Source organism: Sciurus carolinensis, chromosome 5 (genome assembly GCF_902686445.1).
Source record: "Sciurus carolinensis chromosome 5, mSciCar1.2, whole genome shotgun sequence".
Taxonomy (NCBI): domain Eukaryota; kingdom Metazoa; phylum Chordata; class Mammalia; order Rodentia; family Sciuridae; genus Sciurus; species Sciurus carolinensis.
This window is the reverse complement of record NC_062217.1, coordinates 112,201,376-112,222,305: the sequence shown is the minus strand read 5'-3', so window position 1 is coordinate 112,222,305 and position 20,930 is coordinate 112,201,376. Positions and strand designations below refer to the sequence as shown.

Genomic DNA, 20,930 nt, shown 5'->3' with positions numbered 1-20,930 from the left:
TCGGACAAGATATAGCCCCCCCCCGGAAAAAAAAAAAAAACCCCGTGCACACACCTAATACCTTGAAACATGCTTTCCATCAGTGTTTATTGTTTGCTTAAAGAAGCTCCCCAAATTATGAACCCTATATGTAAATTTGTGCATGTCAAAGTGAGGAAATATGTCCAGAAACCATATCAATATGAATAATTAAATGTGGGCCTATTTAAAAATTCATTTCTAACCAGGCCCAGTGAGTGCGTGACTCTAATCCTAGCAACTTTATAAGCTGAGGGAAGAGGATTGCAAGTTCAAGGCCAGCCTCAGCAACTTAGCAAGACCATGTCTCCAAGTAAAAATCATTAAAAATGTGGCTGAGTGGTAAAGTGCCCCTTGGTTAAATCTCTGGTACCTAAATAAATATTCATCTGTCAGTATCACTGAACAGAAGCAAGATTTACTGAGATGGTCAGTTATAAATAGGGTCATTTTTACATACTAATAAAATATTTTTATATCATAAAGTTGTTAGTTTCAGAGAGCAAGTCTTATAATTCAAAGAATAATACCCCTCTTTTAAAATTTTTGGGTACTGGGGATTCAACCAGGTGTGCTTTACTACTGAGCTACATCTCTAAACCTTTTTATTTTTTTGTTTTGTGACAGGGTCTTGCTAAGTTGTTGATCCTGACCTCGAACTTAGGATTCTTCTTCCTGTGCCTTTCAAGTCACTATGATTACAGGCCTATGACACTATTCCTGGCTCCAAATTTTTGAGAGAGAAAAAAAGGTTGTATGGTGTAGTAATGACTAATTCTGATCTTCTGGAAAATTCTGTTTTGAATTCTGTTTAGATAAATTTATTTTCAGTTGTAATTGTAATCTAGACTTGAAAGTGACCATCACTCTTCTTTTTCTTGTTCTTCACTAGCAGACTTCCATTGGCTTTTTCTGTCCTCAGTATTGCTTGAGCTGTGGGGCTGTCCTAGAACATGTTCTTGATTCTGAAGGCAGCTGCCATTTGATTAAGTACCTTGAGGGTTTCTGTGATCTGTGAACACCTGTAACACAAATCAACTATTCTGTTTTTTTAAAAAAAATATTTTTCAGAAGGCTAGGGTCAGATGTCTTCTAGCCAAGGATGGGAGTTGCCAGAACTGAGAAAAATTTCACCAATTACCTCAGCAAAAGCCTACATAGACTGCACTTAAGTTTCTTTTTTCTCTTGCTTTAATTTGTGAAGGATTTGCTGTGGAGCAAGGACCATTGTGCCTTGTTGTTAGCTATTTTTGTGTCTGTTGCACCTGATATATTTTATTTTTAAATATTTATTATATATTGCAAGTATTGTATATATTATATATAGTAGAGGTCCATTTTTATATTCATAAATGCATATAATATAATTTGCTCCATTTCAATCCCTAGTACTTCCTCTTTCACTTCCAGCATGATATATTTTAATAGTCCCTTCAAAAGTCCTATTAGCTACTGCTTTCTAATGTATATGTACACCCTGGATTAACTGAGATGTATGGGAAAGTAACATGGAATGAGGCAAGACCCTCTGTCATGTCTGCTCTTGTAGCAGAAACAAAAAGGCTTATTTTTCTGATTCCAATTAATTTTCTGAATATTGAACTTTTTGATCTTCCCAGGTGATTCTGATGTACCTCCCATTCAGCATTTTGAATAATTGAACATGAATTATATTATATAATAAAGTGATAGGCGATTGGACTGAACCGTTAATGGCCTTCAGAAATGACAAGCACAAGGTTTTGGGGAATTGTTAATTCCTATCTCCCACTTGTTTTCATTTGCCTCTTTTTCATTAACAACAACAACAAAAACAAAACCAAAAATCTGTCCAACTAAGGGTTTGGTCAATATAGGTCTTAGCATAGTTTGCTCATTTTTTATAAACATTAGTTATACTCCTTTTATCATTTAAAATGTTTTTTTTTAACCATATACTGTACACAAACTGTATATCTGTTCTGTTTGTAAATGTCCTTTATTTCCTTTATTACACCTACATTAGTAAATGTCTTGATTGTGACGGACTACTTTCCAGAATTTATTCCAGAATTTATTCCAGAATTGTGTGTTAGTATGTCAAAGTGAAGAAATGAGTCCAGAAACCTTGTCAATCTGAAGAATTTAATGTGGGTCTACTTTAAAATTCATTTCTAACCGGGCCCAGTGAGTGTATGACTCTAATCCTAGCAACTCTATAAGCTGAGACAGAAGGATCCTAAGTTCAAGACCAGCCTTAGCGACTTAGCAAGACCATGTCTCCAAGTAAAAACTATTAAAAAGTACTGGGGAATGTGGCTTAGTAGTAAAGTGCCCCTTGGTTAAATCTCCAGTACCTAAATAAGTAAATAAATAAATCAGATGTCAGAAGTTTAAACTTTATTTTTCCTTGGTAATGATGACAAAATGATGGTTAGACAAATCCTTTCAAAGTACACTGGAAAATTGCACAGAAACCTCTCACATTATATAGCAGAGCACAGTACTGAGGCTGGAGTTCTCATCAGGCTTTTCCCAAGTATCCTTTCCCCTATTCCCACCCCAGAATCAAAGTCCTCTTTAGGAAAAACCAGTGGCGAGGAAGAAGCGTGGTACCCTTGGGTGCTATCCTTGGCTGTCCCTACCTTCCTGCTTTATCAGGGGTAGTCAGCACCCGCCTGCTGAGATGATGTAGGTAGGACAGGCTGTGAATTCAGTGGAGCCACATACACTTAAGTTTATCCATTGAAGAACATAATAAGGATAATTAAGAACATAACAAGGATGCTTGGTTTGATGTTAACTAACCCGCAATGAAGTGGAGCTACTGAACAGGAGTAAAGAATTTGGCAGTCCATTGAACTGACTTAATTACAAATCAGCCATTTAAATGACTATTCCACAAGTCATCTGTATCCATTGGTGTTGGGTCCTGCATTATAATCACAGCCAGGAGAGGAATCCATCAACCTGAGACTTAGATATTTGACAGTGGATGAGCTGGTGCTTAAGGTATGAATACCTAATTTAAAATTAAAAACCAAAACACTGGGAAGGAGCTAGGAGAGATTATTCCAAATGGATAACAATATTAAAAGCATTGCATCATTGAATCAGTGTTTACATCTCAGGGAAGAATTTCTGATTTCTTATACTGTAAGATTGTACAATGTCCAGGACAATATAAGCCTTAAAGTCTTCCTCTCTGAATTGGCAGAATTGATGTGTATACTTTAGCTCTAATTCTATGTGATTTGGAATTAGGTGGGCAGAAGGTGGTGGTGAGGTGAGTCTGATAAGGAACTTAGGGAAAGTTATTTAAATGGCTCAATATGATTTCCTTTCATTTCTCTCCCTTTAATGCCAATGATAAATCCTTAGCATTGCTGACAAGTTGAAATTCTTAAAGCTGAGAAAAAAAAGAGCCCCTGACCTTTGTGAGGCTAAAGATAATACAGACTCCTACAGCAGTGCCAGACTATGCTCTGAAATTCTGGAGAATGGAAACTGCCAAGGTGGGGCCTTCTGGGTTGTCTGCCTCATGGAAATAAATGTAGAGCAAATTAAAGTCAGCAAACCCCCATTTCACATTATTACCTGTTTCTGAATACTCTTTCTTGGATTCCTCTAGCTGTTCTTATTTCTTTTCCATCTACCCATCAAATCTGCTACTCCCAAGTATTGTTGACTAAGGGGATGAACTTATCCAAAATACCTAACAGGAACAATTTATAGCAGGATAAGTTTATTTTGCCTCATGGTTTTGGAGATCTCAGTTCATGCTCAGCTGACTCCACTGATCAGAGCCCAAGGTGAGGCAGAAATATCATGGTGGAAGGGCATGACTGAGGATAACTACTCCATTCATGGTGTCTGGAAAGCAGAGTGTAGGGGAAGAGCCAGCAGGGACAAGATGTAATCCTCACGGGCACACTCCCAGTTACCCACTACCTACAGTAACCAGTAGTCCTTTCAAATTATTAATCCATCAAATGGATCATTCACTGGTTAGGTTACAACTGTCATAATCCAATCATTTACCTCTGAACATTCCTGCATTATCCAGTGTGAGTTTTTTTGGGGGGAACACTCATCCAAACCATAACAGCTTTCAGGTCACAGCATAATTTACTGCAAATCCTACTCTTCCCCTGTAGGAACTTAAAGAGGACTGTACTTGCTTACTGGGTGTGCCCAGCAATGTTGACTGCTGTTTTGACCAATATTGAGTCCTATGTTTATATTACTTTGCCTCAGTCATGCCATTTCCCAGGCTAATGGGTTCCTCATCTCTGATAAAAGGGTAGATTTAGATGTTCTCTTTTGCTACTTCTGCTTACAGAATTAGTGACCGAACTAGCTCAGTAAGAAGACAGCTACCTCTTGAGATTGTGTAGAGAATAAGATGGGTAAGCCAGAAAGGGAGCTCAGAGTTCACCTAAGCCAACCTTCTCAATTCGTAGGTAAGGATGCTCAAGGCAATAAGTGGGCTGCTCACAGGCTCATGACTAGTAAGTTTTACATGGATAAAGACACCTTTTTCTAGAGTTTGCTTTTCATGGTTACTGATTAGCATTTATATGATTATTTGAAAAATAACTGGGCTTACATTTCTCTTCCAGATTTCATACTACAATATGATACCTTCTCGAATTTCCTCTTGTTTACAACCTTCCTTTTGTAATGCTTGCTTTTAGCTTTTAGTTTAACACAGGGCCATCAGAGGCTATATAAATTCCTTGAAATTGTGTTTCTTTAAAGAAATGGTTATGAATTAAACTAGGCCCAAAATGTGATCAGGTTAGGGATTGACAAAGGTCAGTGGGAGTTCTGTGAGGTGTCCAAGGGTTTCTCCTTTGTGGAGGTAGGACCTGTTCAACATGTTAGCTGGCTCCCACCTTGACAGTGCAATTTCTTTTTTTAAACTTACGCTGACTTTGCCTCCTCTATACATCTTGCCCCGAATTGTTTTCCAGAGTTATATTCCACCCTGCGAACAATATTTTGAAGCTTGAATTTTGGTCTGTTAGGTGATCTGGTGCTCATTCTCTTGTTCAAGAATCCTCCAGTGTTTGTTGATAGCCTGTAAGCTGCCAGATGTTCTAGACACCGTGGGTACATCAATTAAGAGAGCAGGCAGGCATGGAGGCCTCATGGAGCTTACGTTCTAGAACACTAGGACAGAAGTTGAATAACTAATCAGAGACATCAATTATCATTGCCAACAACTGTTGAGTGCCTTCTATGTGCTAATCAGTAATGTTTTGCAGGAGTTAAAGACTCACAATAACTCAGTGAGCTAGAGATTTTTATCCTCTGTTTTACAAATGATAAAATTGTGTATTGTAATTTTCCTAGAGTCTTCCAACTAGTAGTTGATGGGAAGTGGGATTTGAAACCAGAAATTGGGCTCAAGGTTTGTGATCATGAACACCTCTATCTAGTGTTTGAGAGAGTAGTGTCATTATAGGAGTCCCTTGTAATGCATTGGCTGCTGCTCAAGTTATAGGAAATAAGTTATTTAAATGGCCAGTCATTTCTATACCTATTTTACTAAGTTCTTTTTCTTCTGGTCTCTTTCACATTTAAATACTTGTTTGTTTATTCTCTTGGTCTGCACTAAAATGAATATCCAGGAGTGTAGAAAGTTCTGAAACCCTGGTTCATTGCTGCATCCCTGTTTTCTAGTGTCTGGCATTATTATCAGTCTTTATTGTATATTGCTCAATATTGATTAACAAATGAATTTTCCCATGTTTCTGTACTTTATGAAATGAAATACAGTTTGGGATTCCCTCCCCAAATATATGCCCTCCCCCAAATCCTCAGAATAACCAGTCTAGTGAATTTAGTGTTCTCTTTTTCATGCTGTTTTTTTTTTTTCTTAGTATGTATTTATCTACATCCATCAACCAGTAAGTATGTAGAACTGTTTCCAGTTAGTTATATAAATGGTAATTTAGCCTTCCTGATTTAACATTGAACTATATGTAGGACCTAGGAATAAATCCAGATAGGTCCTGTAACACTAGTAAACAGATTTCCCTACACCTGTCTAAGGAAGAATTTCTATGTTCCTTGGTTAATTGCATTTCTTGCTTCAGTATTTAATGTGCCAGATGGCAATTAAGCATCTGTATCAAAGAGTGAGCCTGTCTTGGTTTTCTCAAGTATGTTTTAAGAATTAGATGCACTTGCAGGGTGTGGTGGTGCAGAAGGGCCTATAATCCCAGGGGCTTAAGAGGCTGAGGTAGGAGGATCCCACATTTGAAGCCAGCCTCAGCAACTTAGTGAAGCAATAAGCAGGTTCATGAGAACCTGTTTCAAAAATAATAAAATGGCTGGGGATGTAGCTCAGTGCTAAACCACTGCTGGGTTCAATCCTCATTACTTTAAAAAAAAAAAAAAAAAAAAAAAAAAGAGCTAGATACACTTAATACATTTATCTGTGCCAATGCCACAAGATTGTACCTTTCTCCAAGTAAGGTGTTCCTAATGCTTCATTTTTTTTTTTTTTTTAATAAGTGTTTCAGTGGCCTGCCATTCTTGGTAAAATTTTTTTCCTTCCTTTAGTTGAGACGGGAGAAGATTGACCTTGAAAATACATTGGAACAAGAACAAGAAGCGCTAGTTAATCGTCTCTGGAAAAGGATGGATAAACTTGAAGCTGAAAAGCGGTTTGTTTATTCTTACTTTTAATGTGGGGTATGGGTGTGTGACTGAGGGTGAACAATGGGACATTTGACTTCTTTGGGTGACACACATCGTCATAATTTGCCAGAGGGGAAAAAAAAATCTTCAATCTTCTGAAGTCTTCCTGCATTGGTCGCCTCTTTGCACTTTGTCCTCTTCCCCAGCAGAATTTGTTCATTTGCTGTCACGAGGCAACAATAGAATCATCATGGTGCTATTGTTCATTTTTGAATTGTTTTCAAGGTAGTTGTAATTTCAACTTTTCACCTTGTTGAACTGCTTTCTGCAGCTGCTCTTCAAAGTACTTAGGATATACTGTGTTCTATCAATTATGATGCACCCCTAGAATTAATTAGAAAGGGTGGGTTTTTAATAGAAGAATTAGTATCTGTTTTAAAACCTACTGTAAAGAAATGCTTGTATGTGCTTAAGGTGAAGAATCTGTGTGTGTTAAAGGTACACCTGGGTGTGAACTGTCAACTCAACAACAAATATTTCTTAAACCCCTTTGTGCAAGATATTCTTAGGCCCTCAGTTTTAATCACTGTACTTTGGGAGTAGTTGAGACAGGGCTTAGGAATAGCAGGAAGGTTCTGTCTGTGGGATGTACATATGACTATAACAAAAGAGTCTTGAAAGTGTTTCTTAAATCACTTCACTGTAATCTTTTGCCACCCAAATTTCTTCTGTCATAAATTTTGTTTGGATGCGCATTCATAAAATTTTTTGAATCATCTCTAGATTAACAAGTACAGATTTAAGAAAAATGAAAATTACACACCTATAAAAAACATTCATGTGATAATTGAATAAAGTATATTTATTATAACAATATTAATAAATTATAAAAAGTGTGTTTAGTAAGTATAGGAACCATTGTACTATTTGACATTGTAGTTTTTTCAAAAAAGTGTTTACCTAGAGATAATTCATAGTTTGTACTTGGGAAGACTTATAGGTTAAAAAGTCAAAAATAAAACCGGAGACACCAGCAGTTTACAGAAAAGGATGAAAGATGTTACCATTTAGTGTTTGCAGAATGTACTTGGGGACTTTTTATATGTTAATATGAAGTTACTGAGTTGAAAAGTACAAAATGTTCATTTTGTACATCAAAAGCTATCAGCATTTAGTGTTTCGATCTAATGATAATTGGTGGAAAAGTGGAAGCACCAGTTATTAACCAAATTTTGTTCCTAACTTTTTCTTTGTTTTGGCCAGAAACAAACGTTCCCCAGTCCAGTTTGCCATGCCCTTGGCATTGGTTTTGCAACAACAAATTTTACCAGTTTCTTTTTGGGACATTGTGGAACATGCCTGTAATTCCAGTAACTCTGAACGAGACAGGAGGAATGCTAGTTCCTGGCCAGCCTCAACAACTTAGTGAGACCTGTCTCAAAAAGGACTGCTGATGTAGCACAGTGCTAATGTGTTCCTGGGTCCAATTCCCAGTTAGTTAAAAAAAAAAAAAAAAAAAAAAATGTTAATGCGACTTCATCCTTATCCTTCCTGGAGATTCATAGTAATTCATAAGTTTGACCAAAAGCATTAAGAATGAAATTCCTTTATTGTTTTGGTGCCCTAAAACCAACATGTTAAATAGTTGACACATAATTCTGAGTGCTCACTGTATTCCAGGAATAATAATCAGAACCAAATGGTAAATAGAGATTTTGCAATAAGACTGAATTACCAGTGTCATTCAGAAGAAAAATATGAGGTGAGTTCTTTTACCTCTGCACTTTGACCTGAAATAAAGGTAAGGGGGAGCAGACAAATTAAAATGGACAGGACAGTTAAGTGACCCTGTGAATTATGGCAATTCCAGGAGCTTGCTTTTAAATCAGAATTTCCAGTTAGCATGTTGTTTTGTCTTTTGAAGTCAAAATGGTTTTCATTGTTGAAATTTTTCTTTTCAATGAAGAATCCTGCAAGAGAAATTGGACCAGCCTGTTTCTGCTCCGCCATCACCTAGAGATATCTCCATGGAGATAGATTCTCCAGAAAACATGATGCGCCACATCAGATTTTTAAAGAATGAAGTGGAAAGGCTAAAGAAGCAACTGAGGGCTGCCCAGTTACAGCGTATGTAGCTTCCGGTTTCATTGGTTTTCCTTCTGTTGACTTAATACATTTACCAAATACATGGTATTAACTAATTTACTGCTCGTTTTGTATTAATTAAGTCCATATTGTATTTATTGCTGAAAGATGTTTACATAAATATATCTGTCATCCTGAAATACATTTTTAAAGTATTACAGTAGAGGAGAGCAAACAGTTGAGAATACGTCAAGAAGATAATCCAAATAATATCAGAAGGGTCTAAGATCACAAGGTGATAATTTTAATCTTTTCTCCCATGTTTTATCTGTAGGTATGTGCTAACCAAAACTGTGTAGGAGAACTCCATACACTTATGGAGGAACTTATGTAGGCAGAGAATTGAGGGTTTACCCTCCTTACTTTTAAATTTAGTCTTAGCTGACATTTGTTCATGATATTTGAAGAATAAATGCTTTTGATATTTATACTTAATATTTTGGAAAAGGCCAAGACGTTGCATTGGAAATCAAAGGAAGTAGATTTCTGAATACTTAGATATACATGTGTATATAAAATTCTTTCATACAAATGAATATACTCATTTGCACCTTTCTATTTTCACTTTTTATGTCTCGCACTTTTTTTTTCTCCCCAGCTAATACTTACAGAGAATACTACAGAACTGTCTTAGGTCCTTTTTGTGAAGGATGCATAGTATTTGATTGTTTAAATATACTGTAATTTAAGTAGCTCAATCCTAAAGGATCCTTTTTCTTTAAGGCTACAACTACAGTGAACATTTCTGTATATATGTTTGATACCTATGCAAGAATACCTTCAGCATAGATCCCAGGTGCTTTTGCTGGGTCAAACAGAATGTGCATTGGAGATTTCAGTGGTTCTTTGTTTCTTCTTAAGGCTTATCATAAGTTCTAGTCCTGTGATGCATCTGGGATGGTGCATCAAGATCATACCCAGGCTCTTTATGTAGTACAGTGAATAAGTTCATAATTCTGCTAAAACAAATCACCCCAACATAGTAGATCTAAGCAATACAGATTTATTATCTTTTAGCTCTGGAGGCCAGGAGTCTGACATGGGTCTCATGGGCTAATATCAGAGTGTCAGCAGGTGTGTTCCTGTGGGGAGGCTCCAGGTGAGACTGGGGGAATCCGTGGTCTTGTTTTTTCCAGCCTCTGGAGGCTGCTGCTTTTCTGGGCTCCTGGTTCTTCCCTGCAGTGGTATCACTCCCACCTCTGCTTCCTTGTCTCTTCTCATTTTCACTTTGATTCCTCTGCCTCCCTTTATTCTAATTTTTTCACTTTCATTATCATTCCTTATTTTGCGGTACTAGAGATCAAACTCAGGAATACTTTACCACTGAACTACATCCCCAGCTCTCTCTCTTATTTTTTGAGACAGTGTATTGCTAAGTTGCTCAGACTGGCCTCAGACTTGCAATCCTCCTGCCTAGGCCTCCTGAGCAGTTGGGATTACAGGTGTGCACCACCACACCTGGCCCCTGCCTCCCTTTTCAGGACTCTTATGTCATATTGGGTCTACCCTGTGACCGGGGATAATCCCTCCATCTCAAAATCCTTAATTTAATCACATCAGCAATGTCTCTTTTGTCATGAGAAGTATAGCTTCTATAGGTGTCAGGATTAGCATGTAGACAGGAACACAACAGAGGTTTTGGACTTATGCCAGGGCAGAGTGTGTGGTCCTCTGAATTTTTTTGCGTGTTAAATACAAGTAATTTTGATGTGTATCTCAGGTTGCTCTCTACTAATTATATTCCATGAAAACATGTGAGGTTAATCAAAGATTTCTCAAATATTATTGGTCTGTTTTTGAGTTTTTCTGTGTTGGGTAGACGAATACCTTCGAGCACCTTTCTGGGCTCTTTGCTGTACTGTCAGCTTGCCATTTTCTTCCTCTTTTATTGCCTTGTTATGCCCCAAGGAAACTTTTTAGAAAACCTGAGGGAAGGATTTTTCATTCTTATTCTTTTCTCCCTGGTACACAATTTGATCTCTGAAAAAAACGGCAGTTACTAGTGCAGGTATCCATAAGTATTATTCTGATCTTATAAGGACAAAAACAGCTGAACCAAAGCAGCAGCAAGTGGCTCCTACTGTCTTGCAGTTGGTTTTGTTGGGCTTGGAGGATGAGCCATGGCTTTTCCTCACTGTCTGCCTCATCCCCCTTGGATTTGATGACCTGTGCCTCCTATGGATTCAACTGTGGCATTGCCCCCCCACCTCCAAGTCCCACTGCATGTGAACACGATCCTCTCTCTCAGTAGTTCTCTGCTTGAGTTGAGCAATAGAATCTGCTGGGAACTTTAATATATACAGTGGCTGGGCCTCTGATGCTCAGGGATTCCAAATTAATTGGCTCAGATGGGGTGTGGGCATTGGTTTTTCCTACCCATTGAATTGGAAGGGAATGCAAAATTTGTAGGCCAGCTTAGGATCCTTTGGGGGCCCCCTTTTTCATGTTTGTCTGGAATTCACCCTCAGTTTGTGGCGTTGTTGACTAAATTTTGGGAGGTAACTGAAGATGGGGGAAATATGAACTGTGGTGCCTAAGGACTTGGGATAGAAAGAAGGTGGCTGACTCGGCAAGTTAGTGAGTAGAGGGTACCTGAGGAATGCCACGTTGCCAGCCTTGTGTACCCGGGGCCTTGTCTGTGCCTCTGGCATCTGAGTGAATTGCAGAATTTCCAGGTAGTCTTCTAGTTCTCCCAGCGAGACCCTGTCTCCAAATAAAAATAAATAAAAAGGACTGGTGGTATAGCACCCACCATCAGTTCAGTTTAGGCAACATTCTTCTAGGTTTTTGTTTCGGGATTGCCCTGCTAATAATGTCCCAGATGCTAATGAATTGATATTTTCTTTAAAAGATGTGCTTCCTCTTAAATAACTGTCCTGGGCACCTCATGAACCTTCAATTCTGGAAGGTTTTTCTGTTATGGGAGAGAAAGGCAACTTGTTGTGATGGTTGTTCTTGTAGCTCTAGAAACAGTAAGTAAGCTCAGGGGCCAATCTTGTCCTTCCAGTAGAGCTAGGTGAAAAATTCTGCACACTTTCATGTTTGGGAAGAAAGAAATCATTCATATTGAAAGTGCACTTTGTAAATATTGTCCCAGCATGCCTTCAATTAAAGAGATTTTTGAATCTGGATTAGACAGCAGGGTTTCTGACTAGATTGAAAACAATTGGGAGATGTAGTGTTTAGTGTACATAATAGTGTTTAATAATTTAGTATTTTTAAATTTCTGGAATAAGAGTGTTGAACTTTTTTATGTTCTATAAGGTTGTGTTCTTGGAAATCATTAAACAGTTACCATAGTAAGTTATTTCTGAAATGCAAGACCTTCAGAGAGTTACTGAAACAAATTTCATGGGCATTGGGAATCCAAGTAAGGTCAGATGTGGGAAAGCATCATGCAACATTCGGCTCCTCCCTCGTTCTTGAGTTTGGACTGGGCCAATAATACAGAGTAGTAACCAACAATAGAAAACTCCCAGAGATGTTCACATAATCCCTGAATTTGCACCTATTTTCAAAGGAGAGAAACATGGAAATTTGTGTTTTTCCTAAGTTCATTGACTAAAGGGAAACCAAGAAAGCAAGGCGATTGGTAAATACTGAATTTTATACTAAAGTTTTTTTGGTTACTTAGTTACAGCAGATTCTGTCTGAGGTTAACAAGAAGGTCGAAGAGGAGGATTTTGCATTTCATTGGAGAGAGCCATAGGATCCTATGATGAATAACCTCAGAAGGACAGGCGAACTTAACAGGAGATTCTGGGACCTCATAATGATGTAATTTCCCATTTCAGATCCTGATAAAGAGGATCTGCCTGAATCAGCCTAGGCCTTCATATAGCTTGCAGGCTAAGTATGTGGGGCATCTCCTGAGAACCAGGTGTTCATCATAAGAGGTGCAGACAGTATACAGACCTGCACCTGCCATCTGACTTGTGCTGTATGTCTGTCACAGCAACAGCATCACATACTACCAGTGATGCCTATTTCCACTATTAGTCTCAAACTTTCTTGTTTACTATCAGTTTCCATTTTTATCAAAAGAATGTTTTTGTCAAGCATTACTAGCACAGTGCTTCTTTGTGCACCACCTCTACCAGGGACAGTACTTCTGTTAACAAGTGTGATAGGCCCTAGAGGTAACCTGCAGTGTCTGGAGCAGAGAGGCAGCTAAACTGGTACCTGGAGGGCCTCATGTGGCAGAATCCATTTCCCCAACTGGGTTGCTCCCTCTTCTCATTCCAGCAACTTGGTGAAACCATTATATCCAGACTCAAATACAATTCCAATTCCTCTTCTACTTAAAGTACTTTAGAATGGGGATGGGGATGGAATGGGTATAAAGATGCCTATCTCACAGCTCTGCCGTGTATATTTTTTCTAAATATAAATCAGTGGTAAACTTCGATGCTTGGAATAAAATTTAAATTCAGATCTCATCTGTGTGCATGAGAGTGTCTCACAGTAATTGCCCTCTCTGGGGCTTAGGAGCTGACCTGGAGTCTCCTTTTTTAAGATTTGACTAATGATTGTGTAAAATGTGGTTTAATTGAGAACTCCCTTTTCAGATTCAGAGAAAATGGCCCAGTATCTGGAGGAAGAACGTCACATGAGGGAAGAGAACTTGCGGCTGCAGAGGAAGCTGCAGAGGGAAATGGAGAGAAGAGAAGCCCTCTGTCGACAGCTCTCTGAGAGCGAGTCCAGCTTAGAAATGGATGATGAAAGGTGCACAATATGTCCTGGGTCATCAAATTAAAAAACAACAGCTACAACAACAAAAAGGGTCCCAAGAAAGGACTTGTCTTTCCATCCCATTAGATATGGTGACAGTAGAGGGCTTAAATGCACATCAAATTAATGGCAATGACGAATGCCACCACATAAAAATAGATGTTCAGAATGGATGAATGCAGGAGGTTGGACACTTTCCTTAAACAGAAAATTAGTGAAAAAATTTCTATTTTAAGATTATTTGGCGGGGAAGAAATGGAAGCAGAGTTTGCCTTTATTTTGATTTAGTCTAATTCTGTGTTAAAGCTAGGTAAAGCTTGAGCACATCTTAATTCCCATGGAAGCATAAGCAAGCTGTAGTTCAGCCCAAGGAAACAAATGTCTGCTGTAGGTTGAAGAACCAGCAGGAGCCAGGTGCTGGTGACTGATATCTCAAGGACTGGCCTTAGCACAGTGGATAACTTCTCAGCCTTTTTTGCTGGTACTTTTTAAAATAAAACTGAGGTATGGTATTCATCTGCATGAGGCTATTCATTGAACCTCCTTACTATGTCACTACAAATGAGCTGGGAGGGTCATCCATTAGTTAACTAGAGGAACTGGTCTCAGCTCTTGTCTCCCATCTAGATCTCTCTCTTCTACCTCCTCCTCTGAACTTCAGAGGAAAGTGGTTGCTAAGATAAGCAAGAGATCTAAATTGACAAAACTAGAACCCTGTTTAACAGAGAAACCCTACAGGTAGGGGATTAACATTTTCTCTGAACCAGATAATTTCTGCAAGGAAATTTTCTTCAAGGACATTTCCTGTTCTGGATTAGGGTTCCCTGAGTTTAGACCATATCTCAGTGTGAGAGATGAGACCGAGCCTCTTTGGGGGCCCCTCCAGCTCGACTGGGCAGCCAGTGTATGAGACCAGGATCTGCTGGTATCTGTGGAGTAGTAGTGACGATGCCAAACATGTCTGGACCCTTGTCATAGATCCAGGGGGCTGCCAAAGCCTTTGATCTGTTTGCTGTCGATAGTTTCAAGAAAAATGTAAGCTTTTCTGTAATGGAAGTCTGTAAATGAGAAAAAAGACATTTATAGAAAGAGGATAGTAGATTATCCTATTTAAAATGTTTTATGTGTCCTCACTTGAAAAGAAAAAGCATTACTTTTTCTCAAAAGTTTATTACAAAACTGTCATCTTTAATTCTAAATTTTACTGATGTATTTCTGGCGCTCCCTCCCCCCTACACTTTTTTTTTCACCCCCTAAAAATCCTCGGGAATCTTGTGAGACTTTGGACTAATAATGTGAGGTAGGACATCAAACATCTTATTAACTACCTTATTAACCACCTTGATTCTCAGAGCAGACCACATGTTACCCTACATAGAGTCCTGTACCCAATTTTGGATAAGATATACTCTAGGGACAGTTTCTTCTGGCTGTGGTGACAAGGCTAAAGTTATTTCAGATTCAGATGAATATTTTTTCCAGAACTGATATTCCCTCCAGAAGATCTACTTTACTTTTTGTAGGTCAGATTATCCCAGCCAGAGTACAGCCGCCCAATAAGTACTTCTCTGCCTTCTAGAAATGATGATCTCATATTTGGGAGAAAGAAAATCATGACACTTCAGACCACAAGAGGTGGTGCTGGCTGCCTATCTGGATGTAGAATACAAAGAGAGGTCCCTCCCAGTGCCACTATGGTGAGCTGCTCTAAAGAGAATAGGAAGAATCAGCGGTGGCTACGTAGTTGCAGTTCTTGTGAAACTAAGAACTGAACTTGAACTGATTTGTTCAAGTCCATAAATGTGCTTAGAAGCGGCCACATCAGTTTCTTCAGCAAAGTGACTGAATATCGGGGCTGAGGTCTTCCTTGGGATAAGGGTGTACATGCATATGGCTACAGGCCCATGAAAGATGGTTTATCAGGAAATTTCTCAGGTAGAAATTTCTCCTCTTCAGCACTCTGTGCTTGATTCACAAAGTGAAAACTGATGTTCCTCACAATCACCTTTCAACATTCTCAAATCTGATGAGACTTTAAAATCCAGGTAATCAGACGTAGCAAAGTGTAGCTTAGCATGATTACCCAAAGGTGCTTGATACTCATGTCCTCTGATCCATTCTAATATGTAGCCATTTGTTATAAGCATGACTTGCCTTGTAAAGAGGTGACTGACATTCGGTTCATTGTCCCATTCATTGTTTAATTTGATGACATAAATCTCTGAGTCTTCCATGATTTTGAGTTTTCAAATTGCAATTCAGACATAGCCATTAAGCTGGGCATAGTGGCACATACCTGTAATCCCAGTGACTGAAGAGGCTGAGGCAGAAGGTGTCCAAGTTTGAGGACAGCCTCAGTAACTTAGTGAGATCCTATTACAATATAAAAAGGGCTGGAGATATGGGATATGGCTTAATGATAAAAGGACCCTGGGTTCAATCCCTAGTATCTGGGGTGGGGAGGGGAGACCACATAACCATTAAAACATGGGTTTCTTTTTATTTCATTTCTTGGGACAGAAGAGTGGAATTTCTGCATAGCCATGGTGTACCATGTGACTCTGTGACCAGACCTCTATCCTGAGAAAAAGACATCCTGAATTTCCTTCCCTTTGCCCCTGTAAGAGAGAGGTTTGCCAAACTGGATCGGTGTGATCTGGGAAGTCCGTGTTATGTCTCCTAGCTACATTATCACTCTAAACATTCTGGATTTTGACTTCAAGATGTGACCTCCAAACACTTTCTCATGGAAGAGCGCTTAAGAATTATTTAAATGCATTTTCATCATTTCCCCTTCTCTCTTAGGTATTTTAACGAGATGTCTGCACAAGGATTAAGACCTCGCACTGTGTCCAGCCCAATCCCTTACACACCTTCTCCAAGTTCAAGTAGGCCTATATCACCCGGTGAGTATGTCTTCACTACCTCAGTGACTGATTTCCAGTATGTTTAATAGACCCTGATTATGTTCTCTTCTAGCATTTAAAAATCGTGTAAACACAGATAACAGATTACAGTCACGTGTTGTTCGAAAATATCAAAAACAAGTCACTATCAAGACTGAATCGACTTGAAAATTTTAAGCACAAAAGCTGTAGTGACAGCTGGTATTTTTCTTCAATTTTTTTTTTAACCTTAGAGGAATTGGACTCCGAAATACCTTTTAAAATGAAGACTGTTAAGAAGAAGACGACTGACTATCTTTGACTATGATGTTAAGTCTCAGTGGATGGACAGAATTCCTGGGTAGATTTCCAAGATGCCTCATGATATATCTTCTATGGGTTTCTTTACTACATTCCAAGTACATTACCTCATTTTTACTCTGTGTTAAACATGGGGAAGCAGCCATTAGGAGGTTCCCCAGATACTGGTCACAGAGCCAGTAAGAGAGAAGGCAGGACACAGCTGTTTCCCAGCCTGTGTTCTGCTTAGCATGAGCTGCCTCCTAATATTTCCCATGACTGGTGAGTGGAACTTGGCCCCAATAGGCTGGCCATACAAGAAGGAGTGGACTTGTGTCTGGCATGCTGATTCTGGCTTTGCTTTCAGAAGCCTTGTCCTCAAAGGCAGGCTTGTTTCATCAGAACCTGAAAGTACCCTCCCTAGGGTATCTGGCTCAGCACCAGCACTGTGTGGGGCTCTTGGGCCAGGAGGACAAGTCAGTGATCCAGCAAGAGAGGAAGAGGGGACAGGAGGCAGGTGGAGGAGGGGGAGGAAAGACAGGTGGCAGCCAAGGAATTGCATCTTGAGGCCGAAATGAAGAGACTGTTGTTCTTGTGCTCGTTGATAAACATGTTTTAAACAGAACTGGAGGTAAAAGTGTATGGGGTCTGTGAGGAGGATGGAGGAGGAGTTTCCCAGGAGAGTGGAATGAGGTGACTGCCTTCAAGTGGGGCAGCATAAGGTTTTGTAAAGTCAAACACCTTCCATTTAGGGCAATGGTATTTTGTCTGTCATAATAAAGTGAAGGACCCCTCACCTTAATGTTGATGAAGAAAAATGGTGCTGTAATGCCTTTAGCTATCAAGAGCATGAGAAAGAAATGGCTTGGTTTTGTGATTTGGGGATCCAGCCCAGCACTGGGCTGCTGTGACTTTTTTTTTTTTTTTTTTTTAAAGTGGAGAAAATCAAAAGATGAAATGTCAACACAAAGAGTAGCAACTTGTGTATATTTTGGGCCAGCATGCTCTCTGACATCAAGCAAGGTAAACAGGGACTGATCACAGACCAAAAGGACTTTATCTGGTGGATAATGGCCTGGTCATTGCCCCTTGTTTTTGCTAGAAGATGTTCCTAAATCTGTTTCTCCTTCCCTCCAGTGGCCTTAATGTCTCCTTCCAAAGGCTTCCTTCCTGTTTGCCTCTCTGTTTTCCCCAAATAGCTCTTGGTTGCATTACCATGATAAAGGTTTTTTTTTTTTTTTTTTTTTTTTTTTTTTTAATTTATTAATGTAAAAGTAAGGCAGGAATTGGGACGAGGCAAGATGGAAGGTTACTTTGCAGTTGATGGTGATGCTGATTCTTAGTATAATTTAACATCCTGTTAGATTTATTTAAAGCTAAAGAAAGTTTTAGAGATTTGTAATTTTCAGTTGATTAAAAAGAAATGTTGAAGTCACTGAAAAAAGTAAAATACAAATATCATATCTTGGTTCAGAATATTACTTCTATTATAACATATAACCTTTAGGAAAATTTATCCCATTTGCATAATTTTGACTTTCTCTGCACCTGTCCCTGTAGTGGGACCTACATCAAGTATGGGGCTAGCTTGGATAGATTAACTGTGTGATTTTTCCCTGAAACTATGTAATAGATAACATCTAGATTTGTTTTTTCAGATAGCCTAAGTGAGAATGTTTTTATCGTATTTTAAATTTATAACCTCAAAGTTGATTTTATTTCCTATTTGGTAGTAATATTATTCCATTTTTGTGTGACAGTATTGGAGTGCTATACATAGTAGATCAGCAAAATGGATTTTTTTTTTTTTTTTAGAGCATTATAATTGTACATATTATTTGGGTTCATTTATACAAAATAATACATGCAAGGAATTTCATTTCAATCCCCATGTCCCTTCTTCCCTTTCTTCCTCCTTCCCCCAGTATCTCTCCTCTCCTCCATTAATCTTTCTTTTACTCCTTTATATATTTATTTTTGATTGGTATTTTCTACATATACATACAGGTGAAATTTTTTGGCACATTTTTATATGCATATATTATGATGATTTAAAAATTCCATATTTCTATTCCTTTTCTCCCTCTCATTCTCCTCCTCCTAATCCACTGATATTCCCTGTATCTTTGATATCTTGTGCCTTCCCTTGACACCTCTTTCCCTTATTTTGCTCTAGCTTCCACATGAGACAAGACATTTGGCTTTAATTTTTCTGAGTCTCTTATTTTACATAGCATGATTTTCTATCTTTCCATTCATTTATCAGCGAAAGCCATTATTTCAGTCTTCTTTATGACTGAGTAACACTCCATTCTGTTTATATGCCACATTTTCTTGATGGGCATTTGGGTTGACTCCATAATTTGACTATTGTAAATTGTACTAATATGAATATTGACATAGCTGTATCACTATAGTATGCTGATTTCATTTCTTGTGGATAAATACTGAGGAGTAGGATAGCAGGGTCATGTGGTGGTTCCTTTCCTAGTTTTTTGAGAAGTCTGCATGCTGCTTTCCATAGTGATTGTACTAATTTGCAGGCTTACCACAATGTATGAATGTACCCTTTTCTCCACATCCTTGCAAGTATTTATTCTTGTGTTCCTGATAATTGCCATTCTAACTGGAGTGAGATGAAATTTTACATGGTTTTGATTTGCATCTCTGATTGCTAGAGATGAACATTTTTTTTTCATATACTTGTTGGCTATTTGTATTTCTTCTTTTGAGAAATTTCTATTTAGTTTTTTTCTAATTTCTTTTCATTCCACCATTTCCCTTTTTAATCTATTTTGTATTTATCTTTTTTTAAATTTTAAAATGTTTTAAAATGATGTTTTAAAACATCATTTTATCATATTAGTATTCACTCTTTTCCATTGTGCATGACTTTGTGTGGTTACATGTGTACTCATTGCATGGTAACTTCAAAAAGATTTAATGTATATTCCTAAATTTGTACTTTAACGTTAATTGCTTTCTTTGCACTTATTATTTATCCTTGTTATTTCACTCTTACATTTGTGAGTTTATTCATATTTTTGTTATTTTCCCTTTTATCTCCCCTTGTTTGCTCTCTTCTCCCACTAATGCCCCAATTTTTCTTATTCCACTTTCTATTTTTCTTTTTTTATTATTTTCAGCAAATCTTGTATTACTTGCACTTTATAGTCATCATCTGCTACCTTCTTTCTGCCTCTCCTCTGTTCACTTTTTAAAAATTTTCAACCTTTCTTTTACCTTCCCACTCTCCTTTCTCTTTACCTAAGAAACTGTAATCCCACTAAATAATAAAATCATACAGTTCATGCAATTCACACCCCATTCTTATGAATGTGATTATAAATACAGTGGATGATACAGTAGACACCTGAGGTTGAATGCTTTATCTAGTTTGCAGTCTTGTGTACTGCTACTGATATCAAATGCTGCCCCCACCATTTCTGTATAGGTGACAATTAGGGCTACATATGTCAAAGTAGACACTGGAAATTTATCTTATACATGTATTACTGATACTAGTGCTATTCCTGGTTACCCCTCCCTCTAAGAGGGGCTAGAACGTTATTGGTACAATTCAAGAGATCCTGCTACCAAGAACAACCCAGATTAACAAACAGTGAACATCACCCCACAGTTGATTTAACACTATTTGAGCCTAAGCATTTCTTTACCTCATAGAATTGGGGAGACAAAAACCCCAAGCCCAAAACCAGACCCTAAGGAGAAATGGCCAGAGGGGAACTTCAGGACCCCCTCCTAGACATCTACTCATATATCAAAAACACAGATCCTATAAGAATAAAGAAATACACATAAGGGTACACATATAAAATAGAAAGGGGAACCCACCTCAGTTGATGCTCAAATCTAGGACCTCAGAAAATGTGAGGAAACAAGCAAATTCTGCCCCCAAATTTAATAATCCCCAACCAAAGAATCCACAAACGAAAGTAAAGGAAGTTCTAGAGAAAGATTATAAAAAATTGATTATCAAAATGTTTAGTGAACTAAAGATCTACTGAATGAATTAAGAGAGCAAATTCAGGAGATGAAAGATAATTTTAATAAAGAAATAGGAATATTGAAAATAAACCAGTCAGAACTCCTAAAAGTGAAAAACACAACCAATTTAAAAATTCATGTTAAAGCAATCACCAACAGACTAGATTATGTGGGAAATAGAACTTCAGCATTCGAGGACAGAACCTCAGGCCT

The 20,930-nt window shown here is 38.2% G+C and overlaps 1 protein-coding gene across 1 annotated transcript in view; it reads left to right on the top strand.

Annotated features, from left to right (window-relative positions):
- The window catches only part of Ccdc6 (coiled-coil domain containing 6), a 117,942-nt gene that overhangs the window by 84,602 nt on the left and 12,410 nt on the right, over positions 1-20,930 (top strand). The window contains exons 4-7 of the mRNA XM_047552948.1: positions 6,571-6,674; positions 8,615-8,775; positions 13,362-13,518; positions 16,330-16,430. Coding sequence (XP_047408904.1) covers positions 6,571-6,674; positions 8,615-8,775; positions 13,362-13,518; positions 16,330-16,430 — 523 coding nt within the window. The remainder of the gene's footprint in view (positions 1-6,570; positions 6,675-8,614; positions 8,776-13,361; positions 13,519-16,329; positions 16,431-20,930) is intronic.